We start from the raw sequence: 22,235 nt of genomic DNA, 5'->3' as shown, positions 1-22,235 counted from the left end.
TAAGGCCAAAGATATTTATATTTTTATAACAATAAAATATATTTTTGTGTAATATGATGAATTATTCTAAAATATAATGTCTGTTTCAAAATCTTCCACTGAATCCGTTTAAATGAAGGACAGCTTTTATGTTATTTATGCTCTACTCAATTATACTTCTGTTTTCTTCCTACATAAAAATGTCATGATGAGCTTTGTATAAGGTCAATTTTCAAAAAACTCGTTTTAATCACAAATGAAATAAACAATGATGAAGCATCAAATATGTCTTTTTACATACTTTCAGAACACAACATTGCACATTTTAAAAGCAGCTCACATTGTCAATAAAAGTCATATCAAATACATGTTTATCTCAAGCAAGTAAGATGTTTGCTCTTAAGTGTTCCACCTTGTATTTCAGCAGATATACAGTGTATCACGTGATGAAAACCAGACTCCAGAGGATCATACTGTATTGAATTATTTTTCACTTAAAAAAATTTACAGATTAACACACATGGTTTGCAGGGATATCAGCACAAATATTTCATCGTAGACCAACAGTAAGCAATTCAGTTCAAAATGTGGATTACAAAATCAGTTTTGAAGCTCTAAAACTCTTGCCGCTCTATGTGTGCATCACAAGCTCTTTTTCAGGTTAATGAAATGAAAGTGGTTGCACAAATATATTTTCCATTCAAATGTCTATTCATGAAAATGGCAACATATTTATATATTTTCTATTTAGGACAAACTTATGGTACAACAACTTATGGTAAAGATGAACTAATCCAAGATAACAAAGCCAGTGTAGATGTTGGAACAGTTTTGGTGTTTTCTGGCTTGTATCAGCTTGTCTGTGGGACATCAACTGACTTCATGTTTGTTACTCTGGTGTGGGTTCGCCTCCCTCAACCCCCGGATCAGCTGTTTGTTCCTCATTAATCATCTCCTTGTATTTACTCTTGAAAAATCCAGCCTGAGAGTACAAAACAAAGGAAGTTATATAAAAACACTGCAATCCTGCATTAGAGATGCACAATAAAAACATAAAAAGAACCAAACCAAATGAGAGAACAGTGAAAATGTAAAGATGCCGCATTCAGGTATTGTCACTGGGTGTATTTTGTGATAAAGGGTGCCCAATACTAGACCTCAGGTTGTCTTATTGCCTCCATAACGCTGTGTAATAAACTGAAACAGTGCATGTAAAGTATCTCACCTTGTACAGGCCAGCAGTGAGTAAAGCCAGCAGAGCCAACCCTCCCAGAGATCCTCCAACAATCTCTTTGGTGAAGTCTGGTTCAGGATACACTTCTACCTCTGCCACAATCTGAGATGTGCAGTGACAGATTTTGGATCAGATCTCCATTCAAGCTCTTTTCAAACACAAATAAACAAATCCGATGTATAATTACCTTGTGAATGGGAGGATTGTTATTTGACCGCACTGAAAAGAAGATGTACTGGTTTCTGTCGTACTCCAGACTGGCCATGCTGGTCAAGAGGAATTTGGCAGAATCAAGTCCAATCTGAGAGAGAAAAACGGGGGAGTCAGACATTTAATTTCATCTTTAGGATTGTTCATTTTCATTAAAACATTATTATTTTTACACACACATTAGTTACCTGCTTTATCCATTCAGAACTAAGGTTGGCAGAGATTGTGTACTTTTTATGCTCCTGTATTCCCATGACACGATTGCACTTGAACACTCTGCAACTGGCTACAGAGCAGTCCTGTGGGTGATTAAAAGGAGGCCTAAATTTATTGCTGGAAACAGGGAAAACGTATGTGTAATGCACTAAAATACCATACATTTCTAAATCTATATATGATTAGATTAAATTCCACCATGTACAGATGGTAGAGCCTCTGATACTTACCACTGACTTATTTTTCTGTATCTGAGCAACAAAATTTGTGACGGTGGGTTTTTCATCTTTATCTCTTTGGCAGTCTGGAATCTGAAATAGAGCTGATTCATGTCAGTTTAACAGAGAACAAATTCATCCACAAGGCTTTAGTTGCATAAAAACAGCTACATTTGAGACTTCTGGGGTTTCAGTAACAATGAGTTCCCACATGTTACCTGCAAACTGCTCGAATCCACCCAGATGTCTTTATTACCGAGCTTTATCGGAACCCTGATCACCACAGTGAAATTCAGTGCTCTGATGTCATTTATAACCTAAGAGGGGAGAAAAGAAAAATACCTACTGAGCATTAAAGTCAAGTCTGAATAAAGTTAATTAACCTTTTTTAAAAAAAAAGGATATTATGATAGGATAAGATTTTTTACCTTAATTGATTGTTGGACTGGTTTCTGCAAATTACTCTTGCCGTAAGTGAAATTGCTGTAGCTGAGGGAACTGAACAGAAACATTGAATGTTTCAAAGACATTAAGCTTTACAATGTCACTTTAAATTATTTTAAAATCTTTTTAAACTTATTAAATCACATGGAACACAAACCTTTCAATTGTCATAAAAATGCTGTACTTCACATCAATCCCTTTCATTTTGTAAAGTTCACTTGACTTGGAGTGCTCGTTCCCACTAAGAGAGGTGAAATTAATTGTACACATGAATAATAATAATAATTGTCACATACACACATGTACAGTGATGTGCTTATAGGCTGGAAGATGAACACAACAGTACCTGGTGGCATTTGCAGTGATGAATAACTTCCTGTCAAGTTGACTGTTGGCTTCAATCCCATAGGACACAATGAAGATCGCCTAAAATGAAAAGAATGAGAGAGATCAGATTGTCACCTCTCTCGGCTCAGCTGCAGTGAGATGAGATGCTTCTGTACACACTACAAACCTTAGCGTTGGTCTTGAAAATAGGCTTGTCAATAGTGCAGTCTGTCTTTCCTTGAGATAAGCCAGCTCCACTGTCCAAGGAGTTGCACTCAATTCTTCCCTTTATTAAAAAATAAATACATTAAACAAAAGCACACATAATCCACAATCACTGCATAACCTCAGAGAGCAGCTGACCAGAGTTGAATTGAAACAGACTTGATCCTCACCTGCAGGCCTGTAAACTTCCTGTAGGAGAGCCCAGGTGGGTACGTGAGAATGACATGGCTGTTGTAGGAGTTTTCCTCCCTGTTTTCAACTGACACAGTGACCTCCAGCAGTTCATCAATGCCTACTTTGACCTCTGAGGAACTGATAGAATAGGAGAAAATGGAAAAGTGAAGGTAGGAAAAAAAAACATTGCACAAAGATGAAATTGTAACAAATAGAGTCCGGGTGCATGTAACATTAGTCCAGCATATACAAAAAGAGTAACATGCCAAATGCTATGCTTACAGAGTAAAAAATTAAAAGAGCATGCTGACCAATTTGGGAGTGCAAAAAGAAAAGTTAAACATGTCACCTGCCCACCAATGGTGAATCCACAAATAATACAGTAGATCCAAACACCTAAGTCAGGCTTCACATTTGAAAATCAGTCTCACCTGGTGAAGTTGAAATCCACTTTCAGGTTATCTATACAGTTGTTGTCATTGCCGCAGTTGATCTCAAAAGGTAACTGTTGAAGAGAGTATTTAGTAAACCATGTTTGTTCAGAAAGTGTAAGAGCAAATGGCCAAGACAGACATGACAAATGAATGGAATTACAACTGAACATTATTCAGAGAGTATGATGATGCCTGAGCATTTCATAGTACTGGAGAGCTCTTCACATAGTACCTAATGGTCAATTATGTGGTGATATCTGTCATGACCTGGCAACCATGTAATTAATCACAAAAAGTGTTGTCAACATGTGACAAACATGAATCAGAAAGTCAAGTTGTTTTTCTTAACTTCACAACCCTTGAACTTTATTGTTAAATCTTCAGTTCAGTTGAAATTCTGACAGTCAGTGAAGACCACATGTGAAAAGTGTGAATTGAACTGGTTCATTTTCCCCATTAGTGTGATTCTTCTGGGCAGATCTGAACACAGTAATCATACTCAGGTGTGGACCAAAACAACCGCACCGAGACCATTTGAGGATATGGTCTCGGTCCAGTCCCAAACAAACTCTGGCGTGGTTTGTTTTTGGTGGGAACATGATGACGTAGCCAAACATTCTTCAGGAGTTTCTTTTGTGTTTATGTTCTTGCTCCCACCCCAGACACATGTAAGCAATGAGAGGAGTGAACGTTCTCTTGTGCCTTGTAGTGATGCTTTTTGGTTGGAAATCAAACCAACGGGAAAATGCACCAAGTTTACCAATTCATCCACTGATTTGGACCAGAGCAAACAAATACAGGTTTGAAAACACCCTTAGTGTGAAATAAAACTGACCAATAAATGGGGGTGTCTTTAAAGATTACTTACAGGATGAAAGGTTGTTGTCTGAGCCTGTTGCGCCAGACTTGGCTTGAGATTTTTGTCAGAAGGCAAACCGTCAAAGGTGAATCGGAGCTCGTTGTCAAGTGGATTCAGAGCATCTTCTGGACAGGCCTGTGAGAGGAGGGTACTATTATGAATATCAAAGTAGTGAAGGTTGGTTGTATCAAAAATTATGTTTTTCACATTGAAGCTGTGTGGTTTGTAGTGGGTTTTCCTGATGTTATTAGGTTTTAAACAACTCACCTCAATGTGGAAGCTCACACTGAGGCATTGTTTCTCTAAGCCAAGACTTATTGATCCACTCTCCTCTTGTTGTTTCTCCCTGATGTAAGCTCGGTTGTTTGGGACCTTACGTGTGGCATCCAGTGTTAAAGTATAGTTAATTGTTGCTCTAGCTAGAACAGATTAGAGTTTAATTTAAAGGTTACTCATGTACACACATACAAGTATGGATGGACAGTGGGTCTGTGGTTTAGAAACAGTTAAGAGAATCAGTGACCTTTATCTATTCGAGAGTTTCTGGTCATAGTTAAGCAGATTGGCATCCAGCTTTAAAGTATAATTAATCATTGCTGTAGCTGGAATTAGAGTTTCATTTAAAGGTTACTCATGTACACACATATCTAAATGGATGGACAGTGGGTCTGTGTTTAGAAACAGTGAAGAGAATCAGTGACCTTTATCTACTGTAGAGCGTCCTGTCATGGTAAAGCAGATTGTAGCTGTGTTGTCCAGTGGTTTTGAGCAGTCTGAGTTTTGAGTTTGGATTTTGTTTGGGTTGAAGGTCACCGCAGCATCGACCATTACTATAGGCTTTGATCTGGAAATGGACAGAGTACATATGAAAATTGTAAAGCAGTATACCAAAATGACAACTGGTAAATCTTATTTTAGCTGCCTGATACAATCTATTATTGGTGAACAGTTCTGTCCTAAATTGGTAACAAGGTCTTGTTACCAATTTAAAATTGTGTTACCGTGAAAGGTGGACGTAATAATACAACCATAAGGAACAACCATAATCATACAACCATAAGGTTGTATGATTATGTTGACACAAAAGAACACAAATGGTAGAATTACATTTGGGAGTAATAATGTGTGACAGGAGCATCTTACCTGAGTAAGACCACTGTTCCCTTTGAACCCACTGCTAAATCAGGCAGATTGTCGTTACTAAGGTCAAAAGACGACTGACTGATCGATATACCAAAGAACTTCAGTCCTGGCTGGACTTCAGAGGAAGCGATTCTCTACATAAATGAAAATATTTGAATCAATCAAAACTACATTTTGTCTAGATTATATATTAAATACAGTGGCAAACAAAAGGCCATACATATCATTCGAATCCTCTTGTTGCTTCTTTGTTCTCACTCACCTGTGAGTAAGTAGGATGAATTCTTCCTCCTCCTCCTATTTCGCTGTGGAAGATGTAGATGCTACCTTGACCACCATTCTCCAAAGGTGCTCCAACTGCCAAATCATTGAGACCATCACTGTTAAGGTCAGGCAATACAGCAAGAGAAGACCCAAACCTTCCTTGGTCAGATGCATCCCCTCTCAGCACTAATGGATTATCGAAGCGACACTCAACTCTCTGGTGGAAATAGGAAAAAAGGATGAGAGTCAATGTTTGAATTCTCATTGAAAAAATCCAATAGATTCTGGACAAAACTGTCATTTACCTCATTTGACAAGCTGCAAACATAAACTCGTCCTTCTCCTTTACTGTCTATGTACATAGGGGCAGATATGAGGACTAGGTCAGTGTACGTGTCACGATCCACATCCATGGCACAAACCACTGCACCAAAATATTCACCAATCTGAAACTGAAAGCAACAAAAAACAATTAGTAAAGTGAGAAAACAACAACCTTCAATTTAATATAAACATTAATTCTTTACATTGTCTTAATTGTGAGCACACACCTGCCAAGAAAAGGGATCAATTTTTTGGTTACGACTGTTTTTGTAAACTGAAATCACAACTCCTCTGTGTTGATATCTTGGAGCACCTACAATTGTCAGTGTGCTCAACCGCATTTTGGCGACTGCCATGGAGTAACCTAGAATTAAAGAGTCAAGCCCATTAGTATACAAAGGTTTGGCCAACTAAGGACAAACTGTATCTTTTACTGATTTTTTAAGTGTTAATTACATAACATCATCATTATCTTTGCTGGGAACAATCTTTAAAATTACACATTTCAGCAAGCTATTAATTACAAATAAGCATTATTTATTCTTTTTTTGATTTAACATTAAAAAACTTGCTTTGGGTCACCCCCTACACACTTTTCCTTGCAGGATGCTTCTAGTTCAGAATATTCTTTGCTTTTCTTGTGTGCATTTAAATCTGGATACCATGAGGAGCCTTCACTTTGGTCTTCCCTGAACACATTTTAAAATCATCACAATATCTATATAAGCTGCGTCTTCAGGATTTGTTGATATCTTACTGGCTTCTGCACAACTTTGAATCATAGTTTTCACTCCTTAGTCCTCATTTGTTTTTTTCCTGTTCCTTTCCCAAAATCTTGTGTTTTCAAAAGATGGGAGGAAGGATTACAGTACAGCAGTGTAAATACACCATTGTATGTACTGTAATATTCTTACCCAGATAACTGTCAGGTTCCATATTCGAAGAATCATAGGAGATCCATTTCTGGTCTGCGCTTGTGTATTGCTGATAGCCTCCCTTCCACTGGTTGGCACCAACAATACCCATCTGAATCCCCTGCAATTTAGACAGAAATGTATAGAAAATGTATTTGCCACAAAACATCAGCCAAGGAAAAGGCTAAATGCATCATACATTCATCATTTGGGGTTTATTTAACTATATACTTTTCATACTATCTATATACTATACTATCTGGTGAATGTCTGGTGTTTTTAATTACCCTGGGCACATAAGCTGCACTGAATCCCATTTGAGCCATTTCCATTTTCAGTGACTCTCCACCAGTTTTCGCACCTGTAACAGCAACATAAATGAGCACAAACATTTCTGAATGCAGCATTATACAATGCAACAAGTTAAATTCCAAATTTCCATAAAGAAGTCTTTACAGCCTGGTCGCCAGAATAAAACGTTGGCAGTTTACGTTTCTGCAAACCACAGAAACGTTGAATATCTACGTTTCAACACGTGTAATACGTATCATATTAATATTTCAACAAAACGTATCATCTCAACATTTCTACAAAATGTAGCATATTAACATTTCAACAATACGTATCATATCAAAATGTCAACAAAACGTATCATCTCAACATTTCTAAATTGACGTAGTTCACATACAATCTATATGAGCTGAATTTCTTAGCAGCAAATTGGAAATCAGCAGAGTACGGTACGAGTCCACCTCAAAACCAATGTCCGCTTCCCGTTTCCACGTTTCTGTGGTTTGCAGAAACGTTCATTGCCAATTTTCTATTCTGGCGATTGGTTGGATTTTAATACAGTGGATTTACAGAGAGCAGACACAATGAGACAACATTACAATAAATTCATGCTCAGACTAATATAACACACAGATTTGAAAATTCATCATAGCTCCAAGTTGTAATTATCAATTATTTGCCAATGACTCATTTCATATGTTAAAACAGGAGGTCTGTATTTTCTAATATTGTCCATGTTACTAATGTAACTTGAAATGAACCCCTTTAATGAATGACAGGAAAACTATTCATTATGTTTACTTTTTTGGAACTAGAACACTTACTTAAATTTCAACTTAAAATGAAAGAAATATTTTAAGCTATCATGGTAAGGTTACATCCGTACCTTCGATAGAGAAGATTTTTTCCTGCAAATTCTGCCGTATTGCTTTAAGAGCGCCAAAGTTTTCCACTTGAAACATGTGGTTTTCTGGGGGATTAGATGCAATGATTTCTAGTTCCTGTTTTGGTTCAGGCTTTGTGAATGCATCCCCCACCTGTTGAGAAAACATGTTTGAGGTGTTAGACTGTGCAACAGAATTGAATTGTTTATTTTTTAAAATACAGTTGATAAGATAAATGTTTTATCCACATGTATGTGAAAGACTGAGTCCATTGATATTGTATACTCTCAATCTGACTGACAGGTCTTTAATACACAAGCTAACACTAGACACAAACTAAATCCAAGACAATAGTTTTCTGATTCTGTAAAAGTTTGTTTCACATCTCAAGTCTTTGTAAACTTGAGCCAAGCTGACCTATATTTGATTTATAATTGGCTAAAAACCACAAAGCCCAATTTCTATAACTATATCAATTCAATTCAATTCACATTTTATTAAAGACACAACTCATGGAGGGTCCATAGCACAATGAAATACAAAGTGTAAAGTATAAAACACACACACACAAAAAACAAGAAAGAATAAATTAATAAACAATCTCAAAAAACAAAAGGCATTCCACAATAATCAGGCAATTGCATTTAGGCTATACCGCCAATGGTTCCACAGTCTAGATGAGAACCTGACGGAACTCATTTCAGGTTTGGTCAAAGCTGAAACAATATTGTTAGCGGAATCAGATAATCTGCACATACATCTATATATAAGATTTCGTATTACAGCAGAGCAGGTGGGTACTCCAACATTAACAAACATTTGGCTTGCGCTGCAGCTTCTTGGAGCTTTAAGCAGCAGCCTCATACTGTCATTATAAGCCACTGTGAGTCTCTGTATGCTGCCTTTTCTGTAGCACCGCCACAGGTGGGCCGTATATAGTGGGGTACAAAAAGCTTTAAAAAGAGAGATCTTCACAGTCACCGAACACATACTAAATTTACGAGCCAACATGTTTGCTTGTGCGTACAAGTTTCGACACTGTTTGTAAATGTCCCTATCATCTGATAAAGTTGCATCGTCTGATGAGCGTACCAAAAAATCAGGATTCTAACTAGAAATCTAGGAACACCTCTTTCATGTAATTTATTAAATAGTTTTTCATGATTTATACAGTCAAAGGCTTTAGAGGCATCAATAAAACACATAAAAATTGTTTTTAATTTTGCCTATTGTATTTATCTAAAATCTCCCTTAAAGCGAAAATGCACATATCAGTGCCATGTTTACGTTTAAAGCCAAACTGGTTGTCAGAAGTCAGGATGTACTGTTCCAGCCTATTTAGTAGCGTTCTCTCCAACACTTTGGATAAAATTATGGCGAAGGCTATAGGCCTGTAATTCTCCAAGCTGTTTAGTTTACCAGCTTTATCTTTAATGGCAGGCACCAGTATAACAGATAAAATAGAGTCAGGTAGAATACCATGGACTAATAACCCAGTAAAACAAATAGCAAGCAAAGGGTAGAGTTTTTTACTAGCACGTTTTAAATGTTCAGCAGTTATATTATCCATACCAGATGCCTTATTATCTCCTAGCTTCATGACAGCATCTTGGACTTCTTGTGGGGTGACAATCACCTCTTCGTTATTGCCTATTTTGCCCACACTAAACAAGTTGCTTTTAACACAGTTGAACAGATCATAGTAATGTTTCTACCGCAGCTGAGAAATTTTTTCTGAGCCACTTACTCCATCAATATTTGATGGTAGCGATGTTTTACAATTATTCATTATTCTGACTTCTTTCCAGAAGTCATTAGGGCTATTATTTTGCAATTTCCTCGCAAGTGAGTCAGATCTCATTGTACTCTCATTCCTTTTAATAAATTGAAGGGCATATTTAAAATTATCTCCGAGCTGTTTAGTTTACCAGCTTTATCTTTAATGGCAGGCACCAGTATAACAGATAAAATAGAGTCAGATAGAATACCATGGACTAATAACCCAGTAAAACAAATAGCAAGCAAAGGGTAGAGTTTTTTTACTTCCTCGCAAGTGAATCAGATCTCATTGTATTCTCATTCCTTTTAATAAATCGAAGGGCATATTTACAATTAGCATTTGCACGTTTCTTATGTTCAAATATGGGACCATGTTTATTTCTACCCAATTCTACCCATGCTTTAAAAGCCCTTCTAGCCTCAGCATGGAGCTCTTTTACATAGTCATTCCAACCCGGTTTAGCATGGTACACATCAGACTTATGTTTATAAAAAGGCTTGCTGGACATAAGGAGAGACTCCACAGTGGAATCATACATAAAACATAACTCATTACTATGTTGCAGGTTTTTACAATTCATATCACAACAAACAGTAGCATCTTTTGGTAGTTCAACACCTCCCAACAAGGTGTCAGTTTGAGAAATGTATTCTTTAAGATTCTCTTGTGTTAAGTTAGACCAGTTTAATTTCCCTGCACCTATGTTGCTATCAACAGCCGATTGAACAGGTATATTGCCAAAATTTAGCAACATAGAAAAGGGTATGTGGTCCGTAGTGGCCAGATCATAATTAATCTCCATGGCATCTAGAGTGTTATGTGCATCAGCTGTGCATATACAGTGATCAAGCCATGAAGTTGAATGATCAAACCACCATCAGAACAAAACTGCATTAAGTGATTAGCAAATAAAGAATTAACATCAGAGACATCAGCATTCATATCTCCAACAACATAGATGCAGGTGGAAGTACAGTCTTGAATGAAAGACATTACACATGCCAATCTATTGAGATATTCCCCTTCATTTTGGTAACACTCATATGGTGTATAAATGTTCAAAATGATGAACTTTTTGTCCTTACAATTAAACTCTACTCCAATAGCCCAATCAACGTCTAATCTAACCACATTGACCAGCTGATCATATTTCTTATTCCATAAAATGGCGACTCCACCTGGAATTCTGCCTCGAACTATTTTGCTGCTAAGGACAGTAGTAGACTCACCAGCCCCGTAAAAGTCTTTATGTAAAGAATTTAGACTTTCCAAGTCTTGTTTAGCTAAGAATGTCTTTTGAACACACAATATATCACAGATCTCCAAGAGCTTGTCCACAACCACACGGCGAGATTTGTCTGCATCACTGTGGCCAACACGCAGCCCTCGTGCATTATATGATACAACACTGATTTGCATTTAGATTAGTTCAGTTCATATTATGCCATCTTTACTAGCTGCTTACGTTTGACTGGGCATATACTAGGCTATGGCTCCCATGTAGAGACACAGGTGTATTCACAAAGCGCTGCAGACCAGCTCCCCCTGCTGATCCACAGGCCTCACTGTCGTTAGCTCTGAGTCTACGAGCCTCATAATAACGATGGACATAAGTCCCAGCTGGCCAAAGTTGTGGCTTGTACATATCAGCAACTTCATTGCATTCTGCAGTGACCTGAAACGAGCTGAATCTGTTCCAGGTTGAGTCAATTTTTGGGCATGTCACTGATTTATTGCCAAATTTCTCAGTCAAATAACTACGTAGAGTGTCAGCATCCAGGTTAGGGGAAAATCTAGAGGCAAACACACTCACCAACTTGGTTTTAACCACTTGAATGTTACTCTCAGAACTATAGTTATTCAGTTATATAAGAAAGTATAATCAAATTTATGAGAGTATAATCAAATTTATCAGAGAAATTATGGATTGGGCCTTTAACGTAGTCAAATAGCATCATGTGACACTGCCAAAATAAAACTCACAGAAATATAGTATTCACTGTAAATTGAACTGTATGTCATGTTTAAATGAATAAAACACAACATTCAGCACATTTGAATTAACTAAACAACTTACCCCAATAGCAAAACGAACAATTTTTTTATTCTCAGCTAAGCCTGCTGCATATGGCAAGTTTTGCTGGTCCTGAGATCTTCCATCAGTAACGACTATCAAGACTTTCCTCACATTTGATCTGGAACCTTTTTCTGGTGTGAAAACATTTCGACTGTCAAAAAAAGAAAAAGGTCTAATTTCAGTACAGCTTCTTACAGTACATTTTGTTGTTAGGTTAATTACGTGGCTTTGTAGGTTAGGAAAATTAATTGATATTTCAGGATGCCTTATCTTTTTTTCAGTATTTCTATCCACATTACAGAGAATATTGTCACTTTGTTTGTGTTTCAAAATGTCTTTCCAAATGTCAAAATGTTTTGGATAGACTTACTTCAATACACAACATCATAAACTACACCTTCAAAAGAGTGGCATGCTGTTTTGTCTACCACAGTGTCTTTTTTGACACACAACTAGCAGTTGCCTAAATCTAAAATGTTTAAAGTCTACGCAGTGCTTAGTGCTTTCAAATTCACTGTAAAAATTATAGTGTATTCTTTTGCAGGACTGCATGTGGAAAAATAAGGTATACTGTACATCTGTGTCAAACTGAAAACCACTATTACTTGGCCCAGCATAGATAGATTGGGTTTCATAGTTTAATCCCTGAGACATTTCTGACTGGACAGGAAGTCCAGACAGGAAGTTAACATGATAATTACAGTTACAGCACTTACACCACATATTCGATGGCATCAGCTGTATAAGTTCCTCCCCCTCGTTGTACTATTGCATCAATGTTAGACTCCCATGATCCATATCGGAAAAAATCATTGAAGAAGTTATGGATGTTGGGTAATCTAGAGAACTGGACAACAGCAAACTGCAAAAAGAGGCAAAAAATCGTAGAGCATAAGTATTTTACAGTCAAGTCGTCATGTAAAACAATTGTGAAATTATATTTTCTTTCAACACTGCACAAAAAAAATTATCTGAGGTTCTATGGTTTCTGTGTGGTTTTACAGGCAGTGGGAACTCTATCCTTTACCTGTGTGTCTCCTGCCAGGAATGAGCCGACCAGATCTTTCACAAAATTCTTCATGGTTTGAAAATCTTCATTTGACACGCTGCCTGAACCATCCAACAGAAAGGCAATGTCTGCTTGGATTCGGCACTCTGCACAAGAGATGGGTCATGAATTAGAATAATCCTAAAAAAATTCCCTTGAAGTAACTTGATCAATAATTTTAACATTTGTCCACATATATCATATCATACATACATGCAACAAACTGATTCTGGGCTTCGTAATAAATGAACTATGAATGAACTACATACCTACACAAAATTCCCTTTTAATGTCCCCCACCAGTCTTTCAGTGTTCCATTATCTGGGCGACTATATCAATGATACCTTATTTTTGTATTACTTTTAATTTCACACAAATTATTACTTATTGTGCAAGTTTTAACTACTGTAAATGTAATCACATTTGATGCTGAATTTAATAAGAGTTGTTTTAGATTGTTGGACATATTTTAATCTTTGATGAAAAAACAAATTTAACAAGAGTAGCAAGCTGATCAAGTGATATGTGGGTTGTGTTTGAATCCAATTATTTTATCACAATTAATAATAATAGGAAAATATATTTGGACATCCTTCTATAGGTGTTCCTAAATTTGTCAAGGATTTAACTTTAATTATAAATATTCTTGATCTCAATATATGCATTTGCATTTATTTCTTAAAAAATATCCATCTGCAGTTGGCTTTTACACACAGTAACATGAATGGTTATATGTGTGTGTATATATATATATATATATATATATATATATGTGTGTGTGTGTGTGTGTGTGTGTGTGTATAATGTACGTAGCCTATTCATATTGCATTTTTTGAGTGTCACATTTGTTGTGACTGTGTAACATATTATGTAGCTATCAACTTATCAACAACAGTCAGGGTGGGAACACTCAACTCTTTTGAGATTTCAAAACAAGACTTGTCCTCGAGCGAGACTTGGTTAGACACAATAACAAACAAACCGGATCAAGTGAAAGGTAAAGAAAAAACATTTTATTTCTCTGTATGATCCTTTCCATTATGTTGTCAGACACTTATAATAATAATCTGATCCTGTCATTGGCAAAACAAGCACTTTTAGTGGACATACATTGACAGGGCATAAGGATTACATTGCAGCCTGTTTAGCAACTGCTGGCTGAAGTGCTCTTGCTCAATACTAGACCAATTTCAGAAAATTTCATCCCCATTAGACAATTAGGCACAAAAAGATGGGAAAATACTGTCCAGTTTGAAAAATACCAAAGTAAAGGGCCAGATGCCACCCTCTGTCACCTTGTTGCAAAATTTGCTGTTTTAAGGTCACCTACGAGATTTGTATAGATCCAAGGAGAATTTTTTCTTTTGGGAGGTGTCGGTCAGGTTGATCGCTGTTATACAAGTAGTGTAGATCCTTTAAGGGATAGCTCAGTGCATATGTTGTGTGCGTAGTGAGTGTGCAGCTGTGTGTGAGAGAGAGAGGGCATATCTTGCTGCCCAATATGTATCAACATGCCCCAACCGGAGGGACAGTGAATGACCTAGACACACACAGCATGCGCATGCATTCACACATATACACACACACAAATACATGCATAAGATATACTGTATGTGTTGAATTGAACTGAATTAAAGTGAAGTGAAGTGAGAGTGTGTGTGTGATGGCGAGGCTGGCGACCGGTACTGGTAATACTATTATTTTTTAAGCTTTTTAGAAATTTTACCAATGACATGCCTGATAGTGGAAGAGTGTTAATAAAGAAGCTACTATAAGTTGATTTCCAACATACTTTTTAATCTTGTTGTTGTCTTCTTGTTTTTGTCTTGTTGATGTATTCAGCTCTCACATCTATTTCTATGTGTTTTATGTAGGGTTGTTTAACCGGAGGGGGGGCGACAAATCCTAAACTTGCCTAGGGCACCAATATGACTAGAGTTGGCCCTGTCTGGGTGAGGAGTATACCTCTTGTACAACAAGCACTAAGGGTGTCCTGGCTGGGGGAGGCTGATGGCTGACTGCAGAGCACCATCTGCCTGAGTCTGCCACCTGTGAGCAGTTTAGGAGAATTTCAGCTGTCTGTCACCACCAACCGGGAGGAAACCATGGCTTTTAACCTGCTTACCAGAGGCTGATCTATTACAGCAGGCCCAGTCTTTGGACCTGTGCCACAAGCTAACCCGAGGCCCAGCAGCAGCAGCCTCACAGTCGGCCTGTGGCCCAGCAGTAGCAGCCTCACATGCTAATTGCTGTTTATTCAACACTGAAGACGAACATGACGGTCAGCATAATGGTGTCGGCCACTGAGCTCATCCATATCAAAAGTGAGTTGTAATCAATAGAAACTTTGATTGATGACCTCCTGCAACGTCAAGCTCCAGCCCAGTCACCAGAATAAAATGTTGCTATTGTATGTTTCTGCAAACCACAGTTACATTGAATCTCTACATTTCTATACGTTTAATACGTAGCAGATTAACATTTCTATAATATGTATCACAGGGAAAGTCACGTAGTTCAGATGATATCTATGTAAGTTGACTTTCATATTAGGAGGAGAAAGGTTGGGCGGTTGGCTAGAAAGTTGGTTGCATCATTTCAACTGACAAAACCGGGTATTTTTAGCGAGATGTCAGGACATTTGCAGTGGTTTTTCTGGCAACAAAACTGGGTATTTTAACCCAAACCATGATCTTTTCCTAACCCTGACCAAGTGGTTTTTGTGCCTAAGCCTAACCAGACATTAACCACAGTGTTGTCACAACATAACACATAATTATTCAACCTATAACGGCCATTTAACGTGAGTTTTAATTACACGCAAAATATTCGATTGAAATATAGAGATTCAGTGTATCTATGGTTTGCAGAAACTTACAATGCCAATGTTTTATACTGGCAATTGGGTTGTAGGCTCAGCTGTGCTTCTTGCAGCCTGCAGCCTGGTCTTGAGTGGTAAAGGGAAAGAGAAGGCTCTCTATCCCCTTTTTCGACCCAGAGAATGAAGTCCCCCTGAGAAACCATTTCGCTCCACTGGCCAAGCTTGCAGATAGCTCATTTCCTCTGCTTGCAGCTAGTAGTACAAGTGACCAATTCACATCATTAACGAGGAAATGTCCTATCTCTACTCCTTTGTCCAGTGAGACAGGCCCCCCTGCCTAAGACCAAGCGTCCCTGGGTAGGGGACCCCATAGGTGGTGAGGGACCTTCTACCGCAGCTAATGCAGTGAAAATTTCTGTTAAAAATCCTAGTAACCTTGTCATATACGATGGGGAATGTCTTAATGGTCAACCTGAGATCCTTGTGATCTGTGATTCTATCATCAGGATATTCATCATCGGCATACACTCAAGGGATTGGCATATGGCACTGATCCACTAGTGGCATACCATCAGCCACTTGTCAATCTCTGCGTTTGTTGCCCCCACCTGGATTCACTCTGGTTTTGTTGATGAAAAAGATAAAGAAGCAGACAAACGTATTTGCATGCATGTGGTAGGGCTGTTTCAAGTCCACACGCACGTGTGCTAAAAAGTACACACATGTACGTGTGTGCATGTGTTATTTTGATGATAGTGTGTTTTAGAGTGTGTGCAGTGATATGAGAATATTATCAGACATTTTTCACCACTATTTTATTATGCTTTTGAAATAGTGAGATTTCAACATAAATACCTTCAGGAGAAGAAGGCACAGGATCCGCAACACCACCAGAACTGTCTATCTGCAAGCATACACCGTTGTACATGGTGATACTTTTGCAGTCCTTTGGGATGGTTGGACCACATGCCTGAAAAGAGACAAGGCCAAGTCAATAATAAGTTTCTAACTTTTCTGTGCATTCATGAAATTCAAAGCAGACAAAAATTGTTTCACTGGTAGAAAGACAAAGAAAAGTTTAAAAGAATTTTCCCTGACCTTTGCATTTATATTACTAATGAACTGCAAATCTCTGCCATTTACCAACTTACCAGAGTGTTTTTTGTGGTTGGATCACTTGTCATTGTCAAACCAAGGGACATGTTCACTGCAAAATCTGGCACTGCATAAAAAACATCAGTCATCAGTTATGTTAAAATCATCATTTAGTACAGTGACTAGTAACGCTTTAGATTGCAGCCCACAACGTACAGCATAATTACTCCGGACTTATGGTGTAATCTTACTGTACTAAAGGTGAATCAATAAAGTACGTACCAATATGTAGGTACTGGGGAAGAAGATGTGAAGTGGAAAAAGAGGTAACAATTACTTTACTACTGATATACTACTAATACTGATATTATATTAACTTTTGATGACTTTGCTGGCAGTTAGCAACATATCAAAAATGTCCTGCTGCATTTAGGCTTTGCCAGTAAAATCAAAGAAAAGGGAAAAATTGCCCATGTTTCTGACTTCATACCTTATTTGTTGCAAGCTTTTCCCACCAGATAATTGGCAATAAAACTCAACTTTTCCGTTATTATTGTGCCACACATTTGTAATGGTTTGTTGACAAACTAGAAACAAGACACTGATTTTAGTTAGCTATATTTCTTGTATAGCCTTACGTAGCCCATTAATATTGTATTTATTCAAATCTAGAATGCCAGCAATGATGGCTTTGTGGCTGAGTGACAAACAGTTTGATTCTTATGGCTTCTCATCAAATGGGAGACATCGTAGCTGTCAGAAATCCAGATATCTCAGACTATAAATTATGGTCAAGAGATATATAGGATCAACATAGGCTAACGTGCATCAGCTTCTTTCCCCTCATCTCAACCACAACTCTGTCATCATCAGGACTTGAAGATGAAAAAGAAGAACAAATTGAGGAAGCAATGCAAGAAAAACAAAGAAATAAAGAATTCAATGCTATTCGTTACTCGAAGGTTTATAATTTATTTTGAAATAAGAAGTATGTTAATTAAATGTTAAGGATGTAAGATTTTGTTTTTAATATGATACAAGGCATACAATGTACACTAAAGATTACAGCTGGCGTTTCCTGTGCTTACCCTGTAACTACATGTCACAAGGGGGGAACTATCAGGAAGAAGACTTTCAACATTTTAACGACTTCAAAATTGTCAACATGTGTTTATACTGAAACAAAAGTGAGTAACATCTAGGGCAGGTGAATTCTGTCTGCTGATGGCAGACAGGGCCACATAGCCATAAACAAGCAACCAGTACTGAAATTTGCTGGTGAGGTGAACAACAGCTGAGAGTTTTCAGAGGCCGACAGTATACATGACAATACACTGTCCCTTGGACCTTTGCTCCGAGGTAAATGCACAGATGTACCCCATAGTTATTTAGGTACCCCAAAATTATAAAGGAACAATGTAGTTTGCTTGTTTGTTGGTAATAAGGTCATTTTGGAATAAAATCACATCATATTTATTAAATGCTGCAGAAGTCATCACTCCATCTTTCCCAAAACATCCAGATTTTTACTCAGTTTTATGGTCATACTGTACCCTGCAATAATAGAATAGGAACCTGTTAGTTAGATAACAACTACAGTAAAATTCGCTCTAAGTTCCTCTCAAACTTCCAGATTATTGCTCAGTAGGTCATACGTACCCTGTAATATTAAAATAAGTTAAAAAATAACTACAGTATATATTATTTTTAAGATCCAAAATTGTTAGCCCCTTATTACATAATTTCATATCTTGTTCCCATGTACCTACGTATATGTATTAGTATATACTGTACTGATACACCGTTAGTACAAAAGATTACACCGATACTCCGGAGTAATTACCCTGTACATTGCAGGCTGTAATCTAAAGCATTACCCAGTGACCAAACCACAGCTATCACCAGAACATATGAACATCGAGAGAGGTCTTGCTGTAATCATTCCTCCTCTTCATACTGGCTATATTAGAGATCCCCTCCTAATTCAATTTCCATGTAAGTGTTGTGAAGGATAACAAAATCTTCGGTGGCAAAATAGCTTTTATCATTTAAATTTGAATGGTTTACATAAAGCATTTTCAACAGAGTAGTTGCTCACCTGGTACTGATACTTTCGTGCAGGATTCAGTGGAGCACTTAAATATTTGCCCTCTTTGATTTGATGAATATTGTGCAAGGGGGGCACTGACCAGCAAACTGAGGAAATAAAACCCAACAATCAGGTGAGAGCACCTGTTCAGTGAGTACAGTGTAGCTAAATAAATCCCGCATTTTATCTATTAAGAAATGCTGCATGCTTATGACCTCATTACTGTGAAACTAGCATATGACAGAGATGCAAGCTGGAAAAACCCTATCATAGTCAGATGTGAAGAAGCAGATATGGTTACTGTAAATCCATGTTCCACCACATCACACTACTTACTCTGATTGTCTTTGTACCACCTGGTATCCAAAACCTGCAGCAGAGCTATTCAGGGACTTCCAAGCCACAGGATCGATATTGAAACAAAGTGCAGCTTTTAACACTGAGGAATAAAGAAGGAAGAACCACACAATTGATCTGATTTAAAGCCACAATGTGTACAGTTACAGTATCTTTCAAATTATTCTCATGGCATTCAGTTTTTATTTGCAGGAATAGGAGACAGTCCTTATGAAAATCTGTACAGTCTGTGTTGCTTTCAGTCTATAAATGAGTGTAGTGTGTGTTGTCTTTTTTATACAACCACTAGAGGGTACCAAAGTAGGAATGTTTGAATTTTAAACGGTGGCTCTGAACAATTACTATACATGATAAATACTAAGACTTGAAGTAAAGATACAGGGTACTATTTTACACAGCATGTCTAATTGCCTTCACAGGGGATATCCTGTCATGGAGTGATATTTTTGTTTGAATGTCGCAAAAATAAGGTCTTCTTTACAGCCATCTGTGGGGACGGCTGTGGCTCAGGAAATAGAGCGGGTTGTCCACTAATTGGAAGATTGGTGGTTCAGTCCCCAGCTCCTCCAGTCTGCATGTGGAAGTATCTTTGGCAACATACTGAACCCCAAATTGCTCCCAATGGCTGTGCCATCAGTGTGTGAGTGTGTGTGAATCTGTTAGGTTCCCCTCCTGATGAACAGGTTGGCACCTTCCATGGTAGCCACTGCCATCAGTGTATGAATGTGTGTGTGAATGGGTGAATGTTGGCATGCAGTGTAAAGCGCTTTGAGTGGTTGGAGTACTAGAAAAGTACTATATAAGTGCAGTCCATTTACCATCTTTGACCTTTTGAGGTTTTCTAAAAACATGAAGTTTTGAAAAAATGGTCCAAGTTATATAAACTCTTTGATCGCCTGACAAAATAGTTTCTCATGGTTAACAGCTTTTAAAATGGTTGAAAGAGATTGTGTGATAGATAACCATGTTAACTTCCTTTAATGGATCTGTTGAACGTCAGGCAGACACTTGCAGATGGATATTAATTAATTTTGGTAGCCATTACATTTCAAAATATTCCAAATTTGCATCATGTTATACTTTTAATGTCACAGTCTTTCAAAGAAACCCACCACCACCAACAACAACAAAAAAGAAACAGTAAATCCACAAAATAATGATAATGATTTCATCATCCTGAGACCAACACCTTCAGGTTCTGCTTTTTCTACTGTGACCTTTATGTCTTCAGGAAGACAATTAGAGAAGGTGCTATATTATAGATTTTATTTGTTAATGTTAACGTGTTCATAGTTACCCATCATTTAGTTCATGTCATCAAATTCTGTTGTGTTTTTACATCGTATTGTAATATATATTAAACTGAAATAAACCACCAGTAGCAGAAAATATCACAAAGGGAGTAGCAGGAAATTTGTTACTGCCCTCCCACATAGAACATTTACATCAGCTTCCTCTGATGAGTGAGATAGATAAGTAGGATGTGCTGTGTTGGTGTCACAAGTTGTATAAATTCAGCAGATATGATCATGTTAACTTTCGAGAGCCGAGTAATGTCTGTTGCAGTATTAACAATTCAATTTGAATTCAAACATAATAATAAATTAGGATGTCTGTCTTTATGTGTCAGCCCTCTGAAAAACAATGCCTTCAGTCCACCTTGCAAGCCTGCACAGGATAAGTAGGTATATATAAGAGATTAATGGATGAATTTAAAATAATTGAGGCTCTTATAAACAGTTACACAGGACATAAGCAGGGGGAAAATGAACTAGTATTTTGGTTTAGGTGTAATTAGCGCCATATGAAGCACTTTTTCAGAGCCCCTGAACCATGAGACCTAAAAGTTAAGTAAAGTTGGATTTTGTGGATTGAGACAAATCTGTGCCGTTTTGAATTACCTCATGTAATGTCCAAAAAGAATTTAGAGGATTGTGCAAGATTGGTGAAGCAATTTTTAAGACTGAGTTGGTCACATACTGAGGCAGGAAGTTTGACTCACAAAGGATGAACCATAGATGTAAAAATGATCATTTTAATTTTTTTCTCTCGATATTATCAAGAAATAGTGATTACAGTGATAGATAGTGATTACAGTTATTGATCTATTATCCTTTGTGTTTTTAAAAATAAAACGATAATTTATGATTATAAAAGTTATTATGATTACAGTATGTTATAGAAACATAGCTGCTCAAGATGTATATAAAATCAGATATTAAATGAAATGGCAGGATCCTATTTTCACTACCGGCACAAAAACTCATAAAGGGACAATGAAAAACAAAATCAGGATGTACAAATTTTGTCTTACCTGACAAGAATAATGTGGTAGATATTATCCAGTCCATTGTGTTACTCCCATGAAAAATGCTAAAAGTATGACTTATTCTCTGAGTTGTACAAATTAAACTATGAAAACTATTTCTACTACTGAAGCTGTGATGGAGGGAGACGTTGAAAGCAAAATGCAGAAATGGTATGGTGACTGACAAGACAAGTCAGTTAGAGGAACTTTTATGTAGGAGGGGTTATTCACATGTACATGAGCACATTGTGTATATATATATATATGGGTGTGTGTGTGTGTGTGTGTGTGTGTGTGTGTGTGTGTGTGTGTGTGTGTCACCTATCTAACACTTCTAAGAAGTAGAGGCAAATTTTTTTCAAGTTAGTTTCAGAGCAACTAGATTAAACCCAGAATGATGTTTTGGGTACTGATGCTCATTCTGATGTAAGTCTGATAAATAATGATTAAAACAATAAATAGCAAAATAAAACATTACCACAGCCCTTGTTGGCAGGTATGGCAACACATTTGTCACTG

At 37.3% G+C, this 22,235-nt stretch overlaps 1 protein-coding gene across 1 annotated transcript; it reads right to left on the bottom strand.

Annotated features, from left to right (window-relative positions):
• Nucleotides 1-204: 204 nt before the first annotated feature.
• Nucleotides 205-21,889, bottom strand: LOC137171628 (integrin alpha-M-like). The gene is made up of 30 exons (XM_067575661.1): nt 21,723-21,889; nt 19,388-19,490; nt 19,061-19,158; nt 17,019-17,089; nt 16,723-16,837; nt 13,025-13,152; nt 12,714-12,859; nt 11,998-12,148; nt 8,143-8,293; nt 7,253-7,326; nt 6,966-7,086; nt 6,279-6,415; nt 6,033-6,179; nt 5,726-5,944; nt 5,464-5,597; nt 5,022-5,164; nt 4,588-4,739; nt 4,330-4,455; nt 3,459-3,532; nt 3,024-3,165; nt 2,816-2,914; nt 2,648-2,727; nt 2,459-2,542; nt 2,286-2,355; nt 2,076-2,174; nt 1,870-1,950; nt 1,612-1,722; nt 1,401-1,514; nt 1,205-1,315; nt 205-961 (listed from the first exon to the last, which is right to left on the bottom strand). The coding sequence occupies exons 1-30, from the start codon at nt 21,757-21,759 to the stop codon at nt 869-871; spliced, it is 3,411 nt and encodes a 1,136-aa protein (XP_067431762.1). The 5' UTR covers nt 21,760-21,889; the 3' UTR covers nt 205-868.
• Nucleotides 21,890-22,235: the final 346 nt, after the last annotated feature.

This window comes from Thunnus thynnus, chromosome 20 (genome assembly GCF_963924715.1).
Source record: "Thunnus thynnus chromosome 20, fThuThy2.1, whole genome shotgun sequence".
NCBI classification, from domain to species: Eukaryota; Metazoa; Chordata; class Actinopteri; order Scombriformes; family Scombridae; genus Thunnus; species Thunnus thynnus.
This window is presented reverse-complemented; position numbering and strand designations above follow the sequence as displayed.